This window comes from Schistocerca serialis, chromosome 11 (assembly GCF_023864345.2).
Source record: "Schistocerca serialis cubense isolate TAMUIC-IGC-003099 chromosome 11, iqSchSeri2.2, whole genome shotgun sequence".
In the NCBI taxonomy this organism is placed as follows: domain Eukaryota; kingdom Metazoa; phylum Arthropoda; class Insecta; order Orthoptera; family Acrididae; genus Schistocerca; species Schistocerca serialis.
Window position 1 is genome coordinate 167,844,787 of NC_064648.1, and position 20,240 is coordinate 167,865,026.

The 20,240-nt window shown below is 43.5% G+C and overlaps 1 protein-coding gene across 1 annotated transcript in view; it reads left to right on the forward strand.

Annotated features, from left to right (window-relative positions):
- LOC126426594 (neuralized-like protein 4) overlaps nucleotides 1-20,240 on the forward strand; it is a 294,930-nt gene that overhangs the window by 249,495 nt on the left and 25,195 nt on the right. The window contains exons 28-29 of the mRNA XM_050088488.1: nucleotides 1,679-1,954; nucleotides 11,064-11,328. Of these exons, the coding sequence (XP_049944445.1) occupies nucleotides 1,679-1,954; nucleotides 11,064-11,328 (541 nt within the window). The remainder of the gene's footprint in view (nucleotides 1-1,678; nucleotides 1,955-11,063; nucleotides 11,329-20,240) is intronic.

A 20,240-nucleotide genomic window follows, 5' to 3' on the forward strand; every position in this document is an offset into this window, starting at 1 on the left:
ACCCGACAATAGATTAGGATATTTGTTGGTCAGCCACTCCTGAACATTCCTTAAATTCTTCTGCACTCTTGCATGACATTCTCCCCTAAACAGATTGCAACAATACAATTTTGACTTGAAATCCAAGCTCGCGAACGGCTGTCGACGAGTGGTTCCGCTCTCACCGTCCCCAGTGGCCACGCACAGCAGAGGGAAGACTTGCCAGCAGTTCACCTCGCACAGGAACAAATGACGTCTGGCGAAGTGACGATCTTAACTTTCGGGTAGGCCCGAACTGTGACGTGCGTTATTAATGATGTACCTCTTCTTTGCCTTTTATTCTTCGCGTCGATGCCTCGTAATGCCGAACAAATTTCTACTTCCGGACTGAATTGTTTCACTCTGCAGTTTGGGTGTGCACCGATACAAAAGACACTGGCAGATTAAAACTGTGTGCCGGATTGAGACTCGAACACGGGACCTCTGCCTTTCGTGGTCGAACGCTCTACCGTCTGAGCTATCTGAGCACGACTCGACACCCGCCCTCGCAGCTTCACTTCCGCAAGTACCTCACCACCTACATTTCGAACTTCACGGGAGCTCTCTTGTGAAACTTGCCGGACGAGCACTCCCAAAAGAAAAGCTATTGTGGGAATTTGGGATAGCCACAGACTGGAGGGGTGTTTCCAGAATGAATTTTTCACTCTGTGGCAAACTGTGCACTGGTACGAAACTTCCTGGCAGATTAAAACTGTGAGCCAGGTGCAGATGTAAGAATAGGAGACGAGGCGCCCGTAGACTAAAGCTGTGAGGACGAGTCGAGAGTCGCACTCGGGATATCGTAGTTAGAGTGTGTGCCGAGATGAAAAGTGAAAGGTAAACGCAGTTTTAATCTGCCACGGACTTTTGTATGAGGCATATTTTATCCCATAGTGAAAATTCATTCTAGAAACACTCCACCAAAGCCGTGGCTAAGGCATGTCTCTGCAATATCCTTTCTTCCAGGAGCGCTAGTCTGGCAAGTAGGAGATGAGGTACTGGCAGATGTAAAGCTGTGAGGACGGATCGCGAATCGTGCTCGGGTAGCTCGGTGTGTAGAGCACTAGTCAGCGAAAGGCGAAGGCCCCGTGTTTTGTTCCAGATTTGTTCCTTTTCCAAATCGTATATGTAAACGAGGAAAGCTGCACTATATTTTTAACTTCGACCAAATAATATGTGAAGCCCAGGTTGAATTAATAGCACGTATATTGACGTCTGATATATTCGTCAAATCAGTTACATTAAAACCTCCCAGCAATGTTCAGGATCAGCTGTAGAACCTCAAAGAACATTTCATTTGTTTGTCATAGGCTAGCGTCCATCATTCATATATTTATTCTTACAAATGTGGCAGATGTTAAAGGTAGAACTTAAGTTTTGGGGGCGAGTAGGTAGTTCCTCTCGCAGAGTTACTGCGACTGCCGTCCTGCGTTCAAAGACTCGCCCCGTCCTTCCACGTGACTCACTGTGTGCAAATGAAAACTATCCCAAAGGAGACTTGTACATTTACACCTGACGCTTCAGTTTAAAAATTTTTACTTGCAATTAACATTTTTCGAGAAGCATTACGAGGCACGTTAAAATGAAAAATCCGAAATTAGTTTCACACCGGCCGGGCGACCTTCACGACCGTCACGTCTGCCGTATTCCGTGTCGGCAGGAGCTCTTCGCGAGCGGCAGAGACCCGCCGGCGTCACTGTCGAACGCGCGGGCCCCGGCGTCTCCGCCGCGCTCGCTGCCCGCCACCCTGTCGGACAACGACGTGGCCAACGGGCAGCTGAAACAGCAGCAACAGCAGCAGCAGCAGCTGCACGGTTCGGCGCCGGTCATCACGCCGACGGCCGTGGCGAAGAAGTCGGCGCCGCCGTCGCCCGTCAGCGACAACTCTGTCAGCCAGCAGCAGCAGCAGCAGCAGCACGGCAAAATCGTCACACAGGTGAGACGCGTGCCGCTGCAGCCGGTCACCTGTGGGCACCACTTTGCCCCGGACTGCAAAATGGACTTCTCGAATAATTATTACAGTTTCATTGTGCGTCCGAAATCTAAAAACTTGGAATTCCAAAGTATTAATTGCCCCACGTGTTCATAAGGGAGCACATAAAATTGTAACAGATTCGTTAAAACAAATTACTAGAATGTAACATGCAGTGTTTGGCGCTTTCTCTGGAAGATTCTTGGACATTGCACAGTATTTGTATGATGCAGCTGCTTGTACATCTTCAAAGTGTGACTGTGGCTGGCTGATATGTCTGCCAACTTTCTATGCCTCTTAACCAGAAAGGCCCGGCCAGGCAAGGCTACGAGGGTAGTCCGTAAATTGAGGTCTCTGACGCTTTTTCATTTTATTTCAAAATGAATTACACATTCTGAAAGCTCGTACTTTACCTATTTTTGAGCGTAGTCCCCGTCACGATCGGCGCCCTTTTGTAGACACACCAGAAACATTTTCCTATCTGCACTGTATGACTCTCCCGCCGACTCGTGCAGGAAGGAACGGCCGGCTGCCTTCGACTCTTCGTCACTCGTTGTGCACGTCTGTACGGCCGTCTGCGAACTTCCTGCACCACTTACCTACATTTTTTACGTCTGTACACCTTTCTGCATACACATCGGTCAACTGACGATGTATTTACAAGGAGTTGACCCCTTAAATCACAGAAATCTAATCACAGAAAGCAAATCGATCGCGGCGGGACCACCAATTTTTCTGTTCGACTGTTAACGGCTGCTACGCCGAGAATGACTGTCACAGAGAGGTGGGGACTTTCGAGAATAGTGGTACCTGAAGCGAGAAAGACGATGCTGTTGCCAGATTTAAGCTAGCTCCTCAGTCCCGACGGGAGCTCGTCGGAGACCTTACTTTACGGACGACCCTCGTATTTAGAAAGTGAGGTGAGATTTCTTACGAAACATAAACTACCGCAGATTCTTTAAAAAAAACTGTTTCCATTTGGTTCTGTACATCTTTATTTTTCTACATAGTTCGCATATTTGTCAAAGCATTTTTCGTAACTTTCTACATGCTTTTGTATCCCAAAGTTATAGACATCTGTAGTTCGTGACTATAATCGGCCTTTAAATGCTTCTTCCACCTCACTCCTCATCGCAAAGCGCTCGCCACCGAGAAACTCATTTAGGTATCGGAACGACTAAAAATCGCTCGGTGCCGTATGTGGGCTGTACAGTGGGTAGACGGTCGGTTGCGCGTCGAAAATATCTCGCCAGATTTTGTGTGCGGCTGGCAGAATGTGGTGTGACCCTGTCGTGCACCGACAAAACTCCAAACCTCGGAGGACGCACATCTCTAATTCTGTATCTCACATCAAAGTTTAGTCAGGATAGCACAGTAAGTGACTGTGTTTGTCGTCATCCCCCATCGCGTAAACACGACTGACGAGACTCCATCTCTGTCGCGAAACGTGATCGCCGTAACCTCCCGTGTCGGTGTGTCGAGATCGTCTGCTCGGTCTCGACTTTCGTCGGCGATCTCGTGTGACGCCATTCCGTCAACTGACATTTAGACCCCGGATTCACGTGAGTAATCCACGTCTCGTCTCCTGTGAGAATGTTCTCCAAAAATTGATCACCATCCTTACAATATCAGTCCCAATAATGCAGATCACGAGCCGTTCTTTCCATTTTGTGTTTCACAGTAAGCAGGCAGGAAACCCGATATCCACACCGGTTGTGAAATTGCAAGTGTTCAGAGACAAATTCGAGCAAAATTGTTCTATTCACATTCGGAAATTCTAGTGCTACTATCAAAGTTGTGAACTGCCCAACTTCGAGAATCTTTTCGTCCACTGCTCTCGCAGATCTTCCGGAATTCCGGACGGTCGCCCGGCCCGATCTCAGATCACCGTGGACGTTTTCCCGTCTGTCCCCGAAAGCTCTCACCCCTCCCACACTTGCCGTCACTCGACAAAGTGGGGCGGCACTCCTCTCTTATCCGTCGACGAATTTTTGCATCTGCAAAGTTCCTCGATTTGAAAAACTGAGTTGCTGACTGCATTTCAGTGAGCAGGCCGATTGGCTGACACTGGCACTGCGAACGGCACACTGTGACAATACCGACGCAAATTGCAGCATTCGAGGACCGAGGCGTGTCGGGAGTCGGCGTGTGGGCGCGTTTCGACATTCGCGCGGCATTTGATTAGCTACGGACAATTAAATCTGGAAGATAACAGGTGGCACATTTGATTGTGCAGCACAGTACGAGAAGCACACGCAGACGAACATTTCGCCTTACAGCTGATATTCGGTAACGGAGCAACCCTTCCTGTATCTGCTTAAGTTATTCAACACAGTGTAAAAGTGTGAAAATCCTCACAAAATTTTGGAGCACGAACAAGATTTGCAGAAGGTTAATGCCTTCTGTTCAGTGACACAGATAAAACTGTACAGGCGATTTTTCCTGTGTGAGAAGACCGTGAAGGGCACCTCTTACACCTGTACGTCACTGTTGTGACGGTTTCTATCTAGACAACGAACTTCAGCTTCGCGAGATCTGACGTACTGTCGGAGGTGGTGTGGCTCCGTTCGGTCGGCTCCCAGGTCAAGTGACCTGACGTCTCGCGAGTTTTTCCTTTGCGGTTACATTGAGAGCGACGTTTGTGTTCCCCCACTGCCGAGAATAGAGGAACGGCTCCAATAATGCGTGAGCCTCGGCGGGGGTGCGCTGTGTAAGGTTCTGACATTTTTCGGACGACGAGAGACGGTGTGGTATTGGGTTGCGAGGCACTCGCATTTCTCAGTTCAGTTAACTTGCACGCTGTGTTAGCCGATCCTCTTCTCTGGGTAATCGGCTACTTCGATCTCCCCAAAAGCTTCTGCTCCGAAGACTGTAGCTTGTTAAAGGAATTTATTAAAATACTTCTCTATCCGTGAAATAATTTTGGTACTCGTAGGATACTTTACGGTCCAATCAATTTATATTTTCAATTTTCACAGACAATAACTTCTGCAAGCTAACTTGTTCCTTAAACATTAGACTTATTTACACATATTCAAACAGCTAAGACTTGAAGTAATTCAAAAGTCTCTAGTCTCAAGCGAGTCCAATACATGACTGTACATAGAAATCTATATTTGATTCATTTGTCTTTTTACAATCAACACAGGCACTAAAGAGCACAGAATACTACATAAAGTTTCCTTGTTTTTCTCGACCCGTACTCAGAAACACTCTCTCTCTCTCTCTCTCTCTCTCTCTCTCTCTCTCTCTCTCTCTCTCTCTCTCCTTCCCCCACCCCCCCTCCCCCCTTCCTCCTGCACAGACAGATAGATGAACCGCAGTAGGGCGTATTCATTTCTCCCCCTCATTTCTGCCCCTCATTTCTAAAATACTAGGTGTTCGAACTCCGCAATTCTCGAAGCACTACAAGGTACTTATTGATCGCGATTACCTCTCGGACCTGTGGCCAGACGGACACTAGCAGAACATTTGTAAAAGTGCCAACTCAAACGAATGAATTGTTTGTAGTGGGCCTGTAAGTGTCTCAAGGCCACGTAACTCATCGTGCACAAATTACCTGCACTTTATTCCTTCAGTACTTGTGAATGAGAGCACTTAATGAATTCTGACAAACTTTAAGCCTTAATCCTTACTTTTCCTGAACTTCATTCATAGCCTTAAAGGCAAGTATTCAACATACTAACTCGTGTGTAAAGTAACCAGGGACTGACAGAATGGAACAGTTAGGGTAGTTAGGGGTGAGCTGTCACAAGATCAGAAACGGGCCGAATGCAGTGCACAGTCCACAGTCTGTGCATCCCTGGCCTAAGTTTGTGTTTGCCTGCCTCAAGCTTGGCGTCGGTTTGGCTCGTAGCTGATGCAAATTTTTTAAACAAAGGTTTATGTTCTTCAAGCATTTCTGTGAAGAGTAAAATACGTAACGTTGTAAAAACATTGGTAACACTTCAGAATGGTAATTGATGCCTCGAATCTCACTTTGGTCACTATTTTCTTCCTCTTTCCCCCCCTCCCCCCCACCCACTTCGAATATCTATGCAATGAAATATAAAATTAGTTATTATTATGGTAATTATCTCAAATCTAATTGTAATTTTTTATAAAAAATAGCTTCTTGTTGTTTCTAAATGCATACCACACAAAGAAAAGAAGTTTTCATTGCAAATATAAATTATTAATTACTGACCTTTCATGGAAGAATGTTAAAAAAGGCTGTTTAAATTTTAATTAATTTATAGAAATCTTTATTTATTGGGTCGGTACATAAGTACATTTTTCCGTAAGTTTAATAAATGTAGCACATACGTATTACAGAGACCGAGGCGTTCGATACAGTTCCCCACAGTCGTTTAATGAACAAAGTAAGAGCATATGGACTATCAGACCAATTGTGTGATTGGATTGAGGAGTTCCTAGATAACAGGACGCAGCATGTCATTCTCAATGGAGAGAAGTCTTCCGAAGTAAGATGATTTCAGGTGTGCCGCAGGGGAGTGTCGTAGGACCGTTGCTATTCACAATATACATAAATTACCTTGTAGATGACATCGGAAGTTCACTGAGGCTTTTTGCGGATGATGCTGTGGTATATAGAGAGGTTGTAACAATGGAAAATTGTACTGAAATGCAGGAGGATCTGCAGCGAATTGACGCATGGTGCAGGGACTGGCAATTGAATCTCAATGTAGACAAGTGTAATGTGCTCGAATACATAGAAAGAAAGATCCCTTATCATTTAGCTACAATATAGCAGGTCAGCATTCCATAAATTATCTGGCAGTACGCATTAGGAGTGATTTAAAATGGAATGACCATATATAGGTGATCGTCGGTAAAGCAGATGCCAGACTGAGATTCGTTGGAAGAATCCTAAGGAAATGCAGTCCGAAAAGAAAGAAGTAGGTTACAGTACACTTGTTCGCCCACTGCTCGAATACTGCTCAGCAGTTTGGGATCCGTACCAGATAGGGTTGATAGAAGATATAGAGAAGATCCAACGGAGAGCAGCGCGCTTCGTTACAGGATCATTTAGTAATCGCGAAAGCGTTACGGAGATGATAGATAAACTCCAGTGGAAGACTCTGCAGGAGAGACGCTCAGTAGCTCGATACGGGCTTTTGTTAAAGTTTCGAGAACGTACCTTCACCGAGGAGTCGAGCAGTATATTGCTCCCTCCTACGTGTATCTCGCTAAGAGACCATGAGGATAAAATCAGAGAGATTAGAGCCCACACAGAGGCATACCGACAATCCTTCTTTCCACGAACAATACGAGAATGGAATAGAAGGGAGAACCGATAGAGGTACTCAAGGTACCGTCAGGTGGCTTGCGGAGTATGGATGTAGATGTAGATACGTGTTGCCAATGTATTCTCCTTCACTATTTACAACAGTCTGCCAGTGCTCAGGTAACTTTTCGATTCCGTGACTGTAGAAATCACGTGTTCCGAAGTGAAGTAGTCGTCGAGCCACTTTTGGAGCACATTGTCATCCGGGAAGCAAGTTTCTCGGAGGTTGTCTGACGGAGAGCCGGAAAGCTGGAAATCTGAGCGTGGGAGATCTGGTGAATGAGGTGGGTGCGGGATGACTCCCCCTCGTGTTTTTGTCTGTCTAGCAGAACGAGGACAGGCTGGCCGGAGTGGCCGAGCCATTCTAGGTGCTACAGTCTGGTGCCGAGTGACCGCTATAGTCACAGGTTCGAATCCTGCTTCTGCCATGGATGTGTGTGATGTCCTTAGGTTAGTTCGGTTTAAGCAGTTCTAAGTTCTAGGCGACTGATGACCTCAGAAGTTGAGTCCCATAGTGCTCGGAGCCATTTGAACCATTTGAACGAGGACAGGTGTTATCGTCGAGTAGCATCTCCTCACACAGTCTTCTCGGTCATCGTTCTTAGACTGCATCTGAGTTATCATCAGTAAATTTCAGCCATGCCGGTTACATGTCGGGGAAGCAATTCTCGGCACACCACACTGTCGCCGTTCCACCAGACGCACGACATTATCTTTTGTCGGTGCGCCCGTGTCTTTCTTTGGAGAGTTGCCGCTTTGTTTGGGCTCGACGATTCCTTTCGTTTCCTTACGTTACCGCAAAGACGCAGTTTCTCACCACCGGTAACGATACACAGTAGAAACGGTCGGTGTCGCTCGAGAGCCGATCGATAACGAGAGAGGAGTGGTGCACGTAGGGCCACACACTGATTTTTCATGAGTTTTGAGTTTTGGCTCAGAGCGTGCGGTGCCTGTACACCCAATTTTTGAACCACCTTCACTGCGAGCAAATGTCTCACGACGGTGGAACGATCCTAGTTGACCACATTTGCCGGTTCTCGAGTACACGGGTGTGGATAATTGTTGATTAATGTGTCCAAACAATCTTCTTCAGTCCACAAACATCAAAATGATCCTCCTCAAAACCAGAAACCTACTTTCTTGCCGTGCTCTGTCCAGCACGGTGAAAATGTTTCTGGCCGCATCCCCTGCTGTCATCCCTCTTTTGAACTTGAACAGAAGAACAGGTCAGAAATGTTCTTATTTCTCCTCTCGGCCCTCCATTTTCTAGCGGCCACAGCTTCACCCACTGTCTCCAAATGACAAAATGACAACATGTAAATTTAGGTAACAACAGTGAATCAGAAATAAAAAAATGACAATCGACAAATGAACCCGCAGCGAGCGGAAAACCAAAATGCGAAAGAGAAAAATTACGAACTCGTCCACCGACATAATATTTTACTCTTCACAGAAATACTCGTAGAAATTTTTTGTAAAATTCACACTGGCTGGGTATCGAACCCTGTCTGCCGACCAGTCCGGTGTGCACTGTCCCACAGAGCCAAAGTGCCTGTCGAAAAATTGACCCCAATTTAGCGTATTAAAGATGCCGGTAGAACTTCGAATCCAATTTTTTAAAGAAGTTCCGAGAGTTGCACCGAACTGCTTCCAGTGATATGTAAGAGTTCTGAACTTCACGTACAGTAAATATAAAAAGATACAAAATTCGGTGTGCCTTGTGGTGTCCGTGTTTGACATTCCAGGAGAGAACTTTTTGTTGTAAAAGTCTTTAGCCAGGCCGTAGGCACTCTCCATTTTGAGATCTGATCGCCTATCGCAGATTCGTTTAGTCCGTTTCCGCATGTCGTCTCACTGATGTATTTGAATTTTATTACTCTTGTAAGCTGGCCGATCTCTGTCTGAAAAAGTTCGTCAGCCGTCACAAATTTCATGTTTTCTATAGAGATCCTTGGCCCCGCTCCACTTTGTTTTTTCTGGGAAGCTCTTCCGAATGGCTGCCTCCTCTGGGTTTTCCGAGAGTTGCAAAGACGTCCAGAAAAGCCGAGCAGTCGACTTGAGGTTATTCTCCTGTTTGGAAGTTCTGCTTTTGAAATTCTCACCGTGTTCTGTAGTATCGGTGGCCCCGTTCATCGGCACAAACAAGTAGGGACACTGTGTGCGCACTCGATAGTTTTGTGTGTAATCATTTAATAAAATAACAAAGAAGGTTGTGGACACCCTTACGAGGAAAAAATTTGTGTGTATCAGTTCGTTGATGAACTCTCGCTGTGAAGTGTCTGTGCATAAGTTCAACTTTTTACCTTCAGTTTCTTGTGAGCCTTGTAAAGTGTATTATGTTGACACTGCTTTCAACAGTTATTTAGACATTTATGTTGCTAAGTTTTCACGGTTTAGAACTTACTGTAGTTGCAGTATTCTGCGATGAATTAATTCACAACCCATGTGCATTTTATACTGTATATTTTGCATGTAGATTACACAAAACACTGTTTCATCTTATCGTAGAAATCGAGAGGTTTACACAGCTCTCACATTCGTCAGGACAAGAGAAGTGACTATCATTAAAAGGTAACAAAGAGGTTGGGCCCAAACACTTTCCCTTTACATATGTCTGCTTGTGTCTGTATATGAGCGGATGGATATGTGTGTGTGCGCGAATGTATACCTGTCCCTTTTTCCCCCTAAGGTAAGTCTTTCCGCTCCCGGGATTGGAATGACTCCTTACCCTCTCCCTTAAAACCCACATCCTTTCGTCTTTCCCTCTCCTTTCCTTTTTCCTGATGAAGCAACCGTGGGTTGTGAAAGCTTGAAATTTGTGTGTGTGTGTTCGTGTGTTTTTTATTGTGTCTATCTACCAGTGCTTTCCCGTTTGGTAAGTCAAAGCATCTTTTTTTTAATATATTTAATTTATATGACATTTGAGAGGTAATAGAATTTAAAAAATATTGGATTTGCATAAAATTGTAGTGAATTTCTTGTTATCTGACTGCATAATATTTTTAATTAAATTTAATTATTAGAACAAATGCATTTATAACTATCAACAAGTAAATGAAGAAACATTTCACGTTTTTCTGAAAATGTATACCAGTTGCAATCTACGAAATCATTTGCACGTACGATCTGGTAAGTTACCCAGAACTGCTTTACACCTCGACGCTTTGAGCTGCAGACGCAGGGGCGGGCCCCGTTTGGCAGTTAACCTGCGTAGTGGTGAGACGTTGCTAATGTAGCGAGAACGAATAGTGTAAGTGCAATTTTTTTTAATATCACACAATTTACACTCGTACTACAAAAATGGGTTTTCTCGGAATTGCAAAGTAGTGCGTCTTACTACTTGCACATTACATAGTTTTAATGGCCCACTAAAGGTGTACAAAGTTTGACATAAATCTGTCATCCCAGCCTCAAGGTTCGTAAGTAATATGACGCACCATTTCTTGTGTATAAAATTATGCATTTGAAAGTATACTGATAGTGATAGTGTTTCGACGTACACTACAGTAAGTTTTTTTTGTGTGTGTATATGTAGACTGAAGTGGCGAACGAAAATCTGTACTCGGTAGAAATTTTCATTTGTGGCTTCAGTCTGCGTACGCACGTCGTAGATGTTTGAGGCTCGGAAGGTCTCTGGAACTGTATAGTTTGTTGACTAAGTATTTTACGTATTTGAACTGCATTCAGCTCCATCCTAGATCATCAGTTAAGGTACTCACTGTCGAGCTGCTCAGACGAATAGACCGATCTACCGGAAGCGCAGTCACCGGGAGCCGTTTTCCGCAGGTGTCCGGAGGGACCGCCTCGCGGCGCGCTACGCCGGCCTCGACCCCGGGCGGCGGCGGGCTGGACAGCTGGGCGGCGGGCACGCCCCCCGCCGGCACCCCGGCTGCGTCCGCGGCCGCCCCCGCATCCGCCAGCTGCCCGTCCTCCGGAGGCGGCCGACTCTGCGCGTCCGCGACCGCACCGCCGGCCGCCCCGGCCGCACCCGCCAGGAAGTGTGACTACCACACGGTGTGCGCGCGCTTCCGCAGCTTCCTCGGCTTACCAGGTGTGTCCTCAGTCTACTCGGCACAGTTTATCTGTACTGCTAAACGACTATCCTGAAATCGGTTACACTAACGATATTTTGAAGCACCTTACAGTTCTGCTTGTAACGGGCTACTGTAGCTCGATTGTGAGTACTTCTAACATTTCCATATAATTCCCGCTTTGTTCTACACGATATCCTTATCCCACTAGTCAGCCTCCTGAGCTGCCTATTACTGCTAGCACCTCGTTTAGAACGTTCTAATGGAAAGCAATTGTCAAAGAGTATGAGATATGTTTATATTTATCATCTATGTTATCGTCACTGTAAACATCCTGCCACTCTTGTTGCTTGACAACGTTTAACAAAAACACTCTATTGCTGTTGGTTTAACTTTCCTACATAGTTTATAATTACATGTGGCATTTCTTTTAGTATAAAAGTCTTTTAGTGTTAAAATTTGTGCATCATGGTGTGAAAGATGCAGTGTTACGTGGCTTTATGCTTAATTACAGACTTACTATTTTATCAGTCGATTTGTTTTCACCACGTAACACCCGCTGTTTACGTCCTCCTTCGTTGCTTAGCGATGTATCGCTTCTCGTTCTGACACTGCAACTCTTCCTTTCCTATATCTTTACTACTTTTTATTTATATAAATGATGAACTATTGGTTTTTCCATTTAACAATCTTTTAATAACTGTGAAAGTATTACAGGCATCAGGTCCCATCTAATGTGTCACCCGCCTACACGTTTTAGACGAACCTTTTTAAGACTCGATCGATCTGTTTACAAAGAGAAACCAGCATACCTCTTCCTCTGACGTCGTCCGACGACGACCTAGGAAGCTCGACGCCCTCGCGGCCCGTGCTCTTCCGCGGCTCGCGGTAGTTTGCGGCATTCGTTTTATTCCTCGCCCACTTGCCACTACGTCGAACTTTTGTGTTGATCGTCCAGCGACGTCTTCCACGTTATCTGCAACATAAATAAACTTTCTTCCCACAGTATTTCTGAAAACCCAAAAACAACCTTAAAGAACATAATAATAATAACTGTTCTTACAATTATTCGTATAAGTCTTGGTCGCTTTAATGAGGGGTGGGACAGGCCTTAGTCTTGTGACACCACAAAGGCCATTCACCCTTTTACTAACAGAATGCCCATCTAGTAATGAATAATGAATAAAAATATTGTCTGTGGCTGTGCTATTGTTCCCCTGCACTCTATTTGGAAAAACACAGTCTGCATCAGATTATATGAATTTAGGATATGCACCAACATCCTTTTTCTTGCACCATCATACACAAAATTTATATTGAAGTCACCACTTATAACTAATTTCTGGTACTTCCTACAAAGTGAATCGAGAGCCCTCTCTAGCTTGAGCAGAAGTGTTCTGAAGTCAGACTTAAGGGACCTATCAACAACAACAATTAGAAGTATACTTTCATGAAATTCAACTGCCCTTGCACAACATTCAAATCTCTATTCAGTGCAGTGCTACGATAGGTCTGTGGCCTCAAACGGAATACTGTTTTTTATGTAACTATGTTAAACTACCGAGTACTTGGGATAGACTTAGGGATTTCTAGTAATGGCTAATGTGAGTAAAGATTTTCTTTGCAGTAAGTCTTTTGTGTCCTCACATCTTAAACAATAGATGCCAAACACGACTGTAACTATCGATGCCTGTAACTGCTGTGGCATTTGAAGGTTACTGCAGTTCAGTTACCTATATTTGTGGCTAACCAACACTACTTCTAGGGCCACCTCAGTATAATTATGACAGGGATAATTGCAGTGTGTACCTACAAGAGTGGATTAGCGGGGCTATCCTCGAGTGTCTTTTGTCGACACGGTGAAAATACCGAGGTTAGTGGCACGCACGGCATCAGCGTTCACTTGCTGTGGGGAGTGTCACGTTTGTATTCGAGTAACTGCTCATTGGCCCCCAACTGATACCATTAAAACACATTTACCTTTAGATTTTGAAATTAAAATTAGCATACTACCAGTTACAGAGATAGTCAGGTGGGGCCGATCAATACATTTTATAATCCCCTACCGCACCTGCTAAGTTCCAGACTGTGAATGTAAACAAAGTAGACTTTTCATTGCCAGAGGGTATCTTACAAGAGTGGCAATTAGGGGGGAGGGGGAGGGGACAGCTTCATATTCGTGACAAAAAAAAACCCTTGTTTCACAATGCGCCTAGCATCCGGCACACACTGGTTTATCGATTAATAATACAATTTTGAGACACATCTCTGTTGATTTTTGAATACATTCTAAGTTGATTTCTGAAGGTGTGCACAATGTACACGATGTGTGTATCAGGGGAACCCTCGTCGCATCTGGAAATAAACTTTCCTGTAGATAAAAGGCGACGGGGCTATACGAGCTGAGCAGAGTAAAGCCGAACAGATATATACCGATCGCTGTCTGACTATGTGTTTCGTTGGGTTTGCAAATGATAAGCATTGTTATAATTAGTAACAAAACCCGTAGATTCAGACTACCAGAGTGGAAATAAACAACTAACAGGAATAACAGGTAAGAAAGATTACGTATTATCTTCTCGGTGTCTCTTAGAAAATGAAATATTCACAAAAAATTTTTGGCCAGATCACGACACTAGTATGGGCCAGTTGTACAGCCCCCGGCTAGCAGCCGCTTAAATCCTATTTTGGAAGTAGTGCAGAAAACACATTGTACGAATGTATAACGACACCTAGTCGGAGAATACTTGCGGGATAACTAAATTGGTGATTCTGGCAGCGTTAGTGAAGTTAATTGGCAAATAACTTTAGACAGTAACTACAGAATTAGTGATGACGAGATTGTCTGTTAGAACGAGGAAGGAGAAGAAACGGCGACATCACACAAATGTGAAAGAATATGACAATTCCAAATTTATATAAAAATTTTGTTCTACTACTTTTCGATCTCGTGCTTGAGAAACTGAAGCGTATGAATGAAATGTGAAACTATTTCCTAACATAAAGCATTTTACTTGTTGTAGGTCTAATAGGCTTTTGATATTGATACTTCGTGAATTGTATTCTGTCGCCTTCTACCGTATCTTCCTTCGCCGTCGGCGTTGTCGTGGTTACCGTGAGACACTGTTATACCAAGAGGAAAGGCGCGTCGATCTTAGAGCATGAGATATGATGACCTTAAGTCATAGAAAACACACAACGGTCACGGTAGCACCTGATTCCAGAATAGCTGCAGTAGTTAAGATCTAGAACTATCCCCTGTTGACCAGGTCCCCAAAACTTAACTCGTAACGAGATCCCTTCAAAGCAAATTGTCATAACAATCGTCTATAAAGGCTTCGTACAACGAGAATAAATGTTACGGTTTATGGAATAATAACAGATACGACCAAACTGTCTTGTCTCTTCTGCTTTATTTAACATAACTTCGTTCACAGTTTCATTTCGCATTCACCACTCATTCACCGAAACTCTTTGATGAACAGTTTTGGTTGCTTAACACCAACAGTCAATGATAATGATACAGTTTTTCTCCTTTTTATAAATTGAAGCCCGCTCTCCGTGATATAATAATAATAAAAAAAAAAAAAAGAAAAAAAAAAAAAAGGTCTCAATACCGCGTCCCTCATGAGATGCGAATAGACTTATCCCAGAATTGACTGCCCTGTAGGTGTACTCAATTTAATGACCACACTTCACTGTCCGCTATTTCGCGTAACTGAATGTCCATTTGTTAGTCTGATTATACACTGTAGCTATATAAAATTCGCCTCTATATTTTTCACAACGCACAATTAGCACTTCGTTACTTTTTTTTTTTTTTCCTAAGAGTAAACGGAAAAAAAAGACGCCGTATCATCGGCTTAGTCGATATAAAGCAAAACACCTTAATATGCCCAATTTTACCTCTTCTTATAGGATCGGCTACCTTACTTATTAATTTATTACATATTATTTCCAATAACGCTAAACAGGTATCGCCGTTATATTTTAATTGTATTCAAAAGCATGTTACTACTATTATGACCGACCAAATCGTAACAAATCGCGCGGCGTGCGTTTTTAACGATAACTTTACGCTATTCAAGTTCCGTTACAGCTGTCTTGACTCGTAATGTTACAGCCTTATAAAAATGATCATTATTACCAAAGCAGACTTGTTTACTTGGTGTGTGTTACAAAATTGCTACAATATTAGAAAGGCCTATTTTGTTTTATCTGGCAGACAGTGACAAAATAGAGGTAATCAGATCGAGAAACCACACCAGTCTTAGGTACAAGGGCTATCCACAAAGTACATTACGTTTTCGTTTGTGTCCGTTAGGGGCGGGGCTAGCGCGGCCATCTCGGTGTCATGGCATTCCGCCGCTCAGTCGGCATCCTGCCGTGCTAGTGAGAGGTTCGCGCTGTACTCCGTTGAGTTACTGTGACAGTTTGAAATGTCAGCGTTAATTGAAAATGCCGCGAAGTGTGAAGTGCGTGCTGTAATAAGGTTTCTGACTGCAAAAAACTGTACACCGATAGAAATCTATCGCCAGCTTTGTGAAGTGATGTGTATGGGGACAACATAATCACTGAAGATGGAGTGCTTCAATGGGTCATAAAATTTAAAAATGGCCGAACTAACGTTCACGATGAAGAGCCAAGTGGAAGACCCAGCATAGTGACTGCCGAACTTGTCGAAAAAGTCGATGCCGCGGTCCGTGAAAACTGTAATTTCACAATAACGGAACACACTACGTGTTTTCCACAAATTTCAAGAAGGTTGTTGTGCGAAATCATTGCCGAAAAGCTTGGTTACCACAAGTTTTGGCAAGATGGATACCAAAAATCTTGACCGAGATTCACAAAAATCAGCGAATGGCTGCAGCGTTAACGTTTTTGCACGCTTACGAGAAAGATGGCGACTCATTACTCGATCGCATCGTTACTGGTGACGAAACATGGGTTAAGCGTGTGAACTGCGAGACAAAATTGCAGTCAACGCAGTGGGGGCACACAAATTCCCCACAAAAACCCAAGAAATGCGTGCAGACAATGTCGGCAAGGAAGGTGATGGCGACTGTCTTTTGGGACAGAAAAGGTGTGATTTTTGTGGATTTCCTGGAAAGAGGCACTGCAATAAACTCTCAAAGGTATTGCCAAACTCTGCACAACCTCAGAAGAGCAATACAAAACAAGCGCAGGGGAAAGTTGGGCTCAAAGATCTTGCCGGTTCACGACAACGCCCGGGCCCACACGGCAAATGCCACTCGTGAAGTTCTCGAGTCTTTTAGGTGGGAGTTGTTTCCTCATCCACCGTACAGTCCCGACCTGGCATCGAGCGACTTCCACTTATTCCCAGCAATGAAGAAGTGGTTGGCTATGCAGCGTTTTGATGACGACGCACAGCTTCAAGAAGAGGTAACCACGTGGTTGAAGGCGCACGCGGCCGAATTTACGACGAAGGAATTTCCGAGCTCTTCCATCGCTACGATAAGTGCCTTAATTTAAATGGCAACTATGTAAAAAAGTTGTAGTTAAGTGTGGCTTTCATCTGTATATGATAAAAAAAATTTCCAATACTTTATTTTTAATTCCAAAACGTAATGTACTTTGTGGATAGCCCTCGTATTATTTCTATTAAGAGCTTTTTCAGTATTAGATAACGACATTTAGATTTTTCGTGTAGCAAAACGTTTGACAACCTTTGAGGTAATAGATTCTTCTGCAGAAAGAAAAGCACGCCATTGTAAATCTGTAGCAAGATTAGAGAGGAAAAAATGCTAGGAGCTAAGGATTGAAGAAATCTGTACTGTTTTGCTTATCTCTTGTCTTTACTGGTTTTATGTATCCTATATTTAATTTTATGTCGCCACAAAACAGCAAGTTATAAGATAGTAGACAATAAAGAGTGCAAATTTTCTGAAGAGTTCTTGCTCTCCTGATTACAAATAATCCCATCCAGTATTAATTGCAAAGGGTTTTGTTTTAAGAGGGGCAGGATGTCAAACTGGACGGCTGGGAGCAAGAGAGGCACCACAGAACATTTTAATTTGCACTGTCCTGAATATAGTTCGATGGCAGCCATTACAAAATATATACGTCCAATTCCACAGAGCGAAATTCAGTGACGAGCGATAGAAGAATGCTCTGTGAAGAGGCGTGGCACTGCACATCAGCAGACTTAAGACCAAATAACGTGTCTTACTTATTGTAGACCCGAGGCTCATGCGCAGAGCAGTCTGACTTATAGTGGGGAAGTGGATAGTCTCCACGTGACCCGTATTTACATGTAGTGATTTTGCCGTTTCCTCTTCGTTTAATGCTCTCACGTCAAATGAAAACAAAACGGATTTCTGTGGCCAGTAGCTATCAAGTGAATTAAAATATATTCACATAATTATGGAATATTTTAAATATGTTATTGGCTTCAGATTTTATTTTATTTCCACCTTTTGACAGTCAAACATTAATCACCTTGCAGAACAATGAAGTCATTTTTGTCAGTTTGCTAAAGAATATTGGCATTTATTAATCTTTTCCACTGAGGCAGTCAATGTATTTGAAACGAAGTGTTTAATTCCACACCATTGGCTAGTTTCAACTGTTCACTCCATTTCAAGTGCACATTTTCATCTTCTAGCGCGTATGGCATTATGCCATAATAAAGAACCAAACATGAGCTAATGCGGTACTGGTACTGTACCGAAAACCGTACTGAAAAGCTTCGTGTCAAGTCGAGGCATACGTCATTGGGAATCTGTACATACTGAATGTGCACTGTAAGTGTTCAAATTTTGTATGGTTCGTGATATTCCGATGCTCTTGAAGTTTACTCTGCTGTCTTCTTTCTTTTATGACATAATGTAAGATCCTCTAATGTTTTACACGAACCAACATATGGGCTCCCTTCGTCATCATAGCTGCGCAAGCGTGGTGGCCCCTGTTATCTGGTGCTGAAACAAACTTATTTCTAATGGTCGTGGGAAAATGTTGTGAATGGTGGTTTGAAAAGCGTTACTTTCAAAGTAAACTTCCCTTTATGCAAGTTGAACTACGAGAAGGTACGATGAATTTCTTAAATCGCATAGTGCTTGACTCTCATTTAAAAATCAACTCTCTGATGACAAGCCATTTAGAAGAATTTCGAGGCCAAAAGGTCAGACATGTACGTTGTTATTAAAAATGTTACTGGGACGTTTATGCGATATACGAGGGTTATTCCAAAAGTAAGGTCCGATTCGCCGTAACTATTGAAATTTGGCGCCAATGACAAAACACGCATGCGCGCCGACTCCTGGCAAGCCTTGCGCGTCAAACGCCGCCATTCGCTTTGTTACTGTTGCTGAGTGTAGTTCACAGTGTCACTTTACAATGTTTAAGACAATTGATCAGCCCGCCGATTGTGAAGTAAGGGCAGTGATACGGTTTTTGTCTGCAAGAAACAATTCAGCGGCGGAAATCCATCGGCAGATTACTGAAGTGTACGGTCCTAACATAATGAGCGACAGTAAAGTGCGCAAGTGGGTGCGAGCTTTTAATGAAGGACGGGATAATGTGCACGATGAACCACGGTGTGGCCGACCATCAGTGATTTCAGACGATTTGGTCAATGCGGTTGACAAAAAAATTCGTTAAGATCGCCGATTCACTATTACAGACGTAGACATGCATTTTCCGAATGTGAGTAGAACAACTTTGTACAGAATTGTGTCTGAACATTTGAAGTTTCACAAATTGTGTGCCCGTTGGGTTCCCAGGCTGCTTACTGAGCCCCAACGAATGAAAAGAATGGCTTTTGCTCTTGATTTTTTGGAGCGATATCATAAGGAAGGTGACAGTCTTTTAGACAATGTTGTCACAGGGGATGAGACATGGGTTTCTCACATCACTCCAGAGTCTAAACGTCAGTCAATGCAATGGCGTCACACGTCATCGCCAGTCAAGGTCAAGGCAAAGCAGACAATCTCAACACGTAAGGTTATGGCGACTGTGTTCTGGGATAGACGTGGAGTATTGTTAGTCGACTTTATGGAGAGAGGAACAACGATTAATAAAGCCGCCTACTGCGCTACCCTGACTAAACTTCGACGTGCAATCCAGAATAAGCGACGTGGTCTTTTGTCGTCTGGAATCTTGTTGTTGCATGACAATGCCAGACCCCACACTGCAAATTAAACGCAAGCTCTGATCAAGAAATTTGGATGGGAACAGATGGACCTTCCTCCTTACAGTCCGGACCTGGCGCCAAGTGATTTCCACCTGTTCCTTTACTTAAAGGAGTTTCTCGGCGGCAAGCGCTTCGACACAGATGATGAAGTGAAAGAAGCAGTTAAGGACTGGTTATCGTCACAGGCGGCCGATTTCTATAACATGGGCATTCAAAAGCTTGTTGAACGATGTGACAAATGTTTAAATAAGTATGGAAGTTATGTAGAAAAATAGATAAAGATGTAAGGAATGTAAATAAAACAATTGTTTTGAAAAAACATTTTAGTTTTGATTTTTTTTTTTATAACCGGACCTTACTTTTGGAATAACCCTCGTATCTTAAAGTGTAACAAGTGCAAAAAATATCAGCATTATATGTGGAAGCTTATCTTCTCTTGCAGCTTATTAGCCTTAGAGACCAATATTACTTTGTAGCAACACTATGTATATTAATTTAAACCATTAACTTTTCCTGTTTGTGTGTTTGTGCTACTTAATAGTGACGTTGTTGTTAGCTGACTACATCACGTGTCCTATGCTCTGAGTATCCGCTGTCACCGGCTGGCGAGATCACGTGACAGGAGCTATGGTGGCTTACAAAAGCGCATCGCAGTCTCGATTTCAATGTTCCGGAAAGTAACTTGTGGTGTTTGGTGGAATTCAAATTTATACTTTCGTAATACGAAAATATGCAGTATACATGTTGCTTCACATCAAAGGTATTTCCGAAACGTGTTTT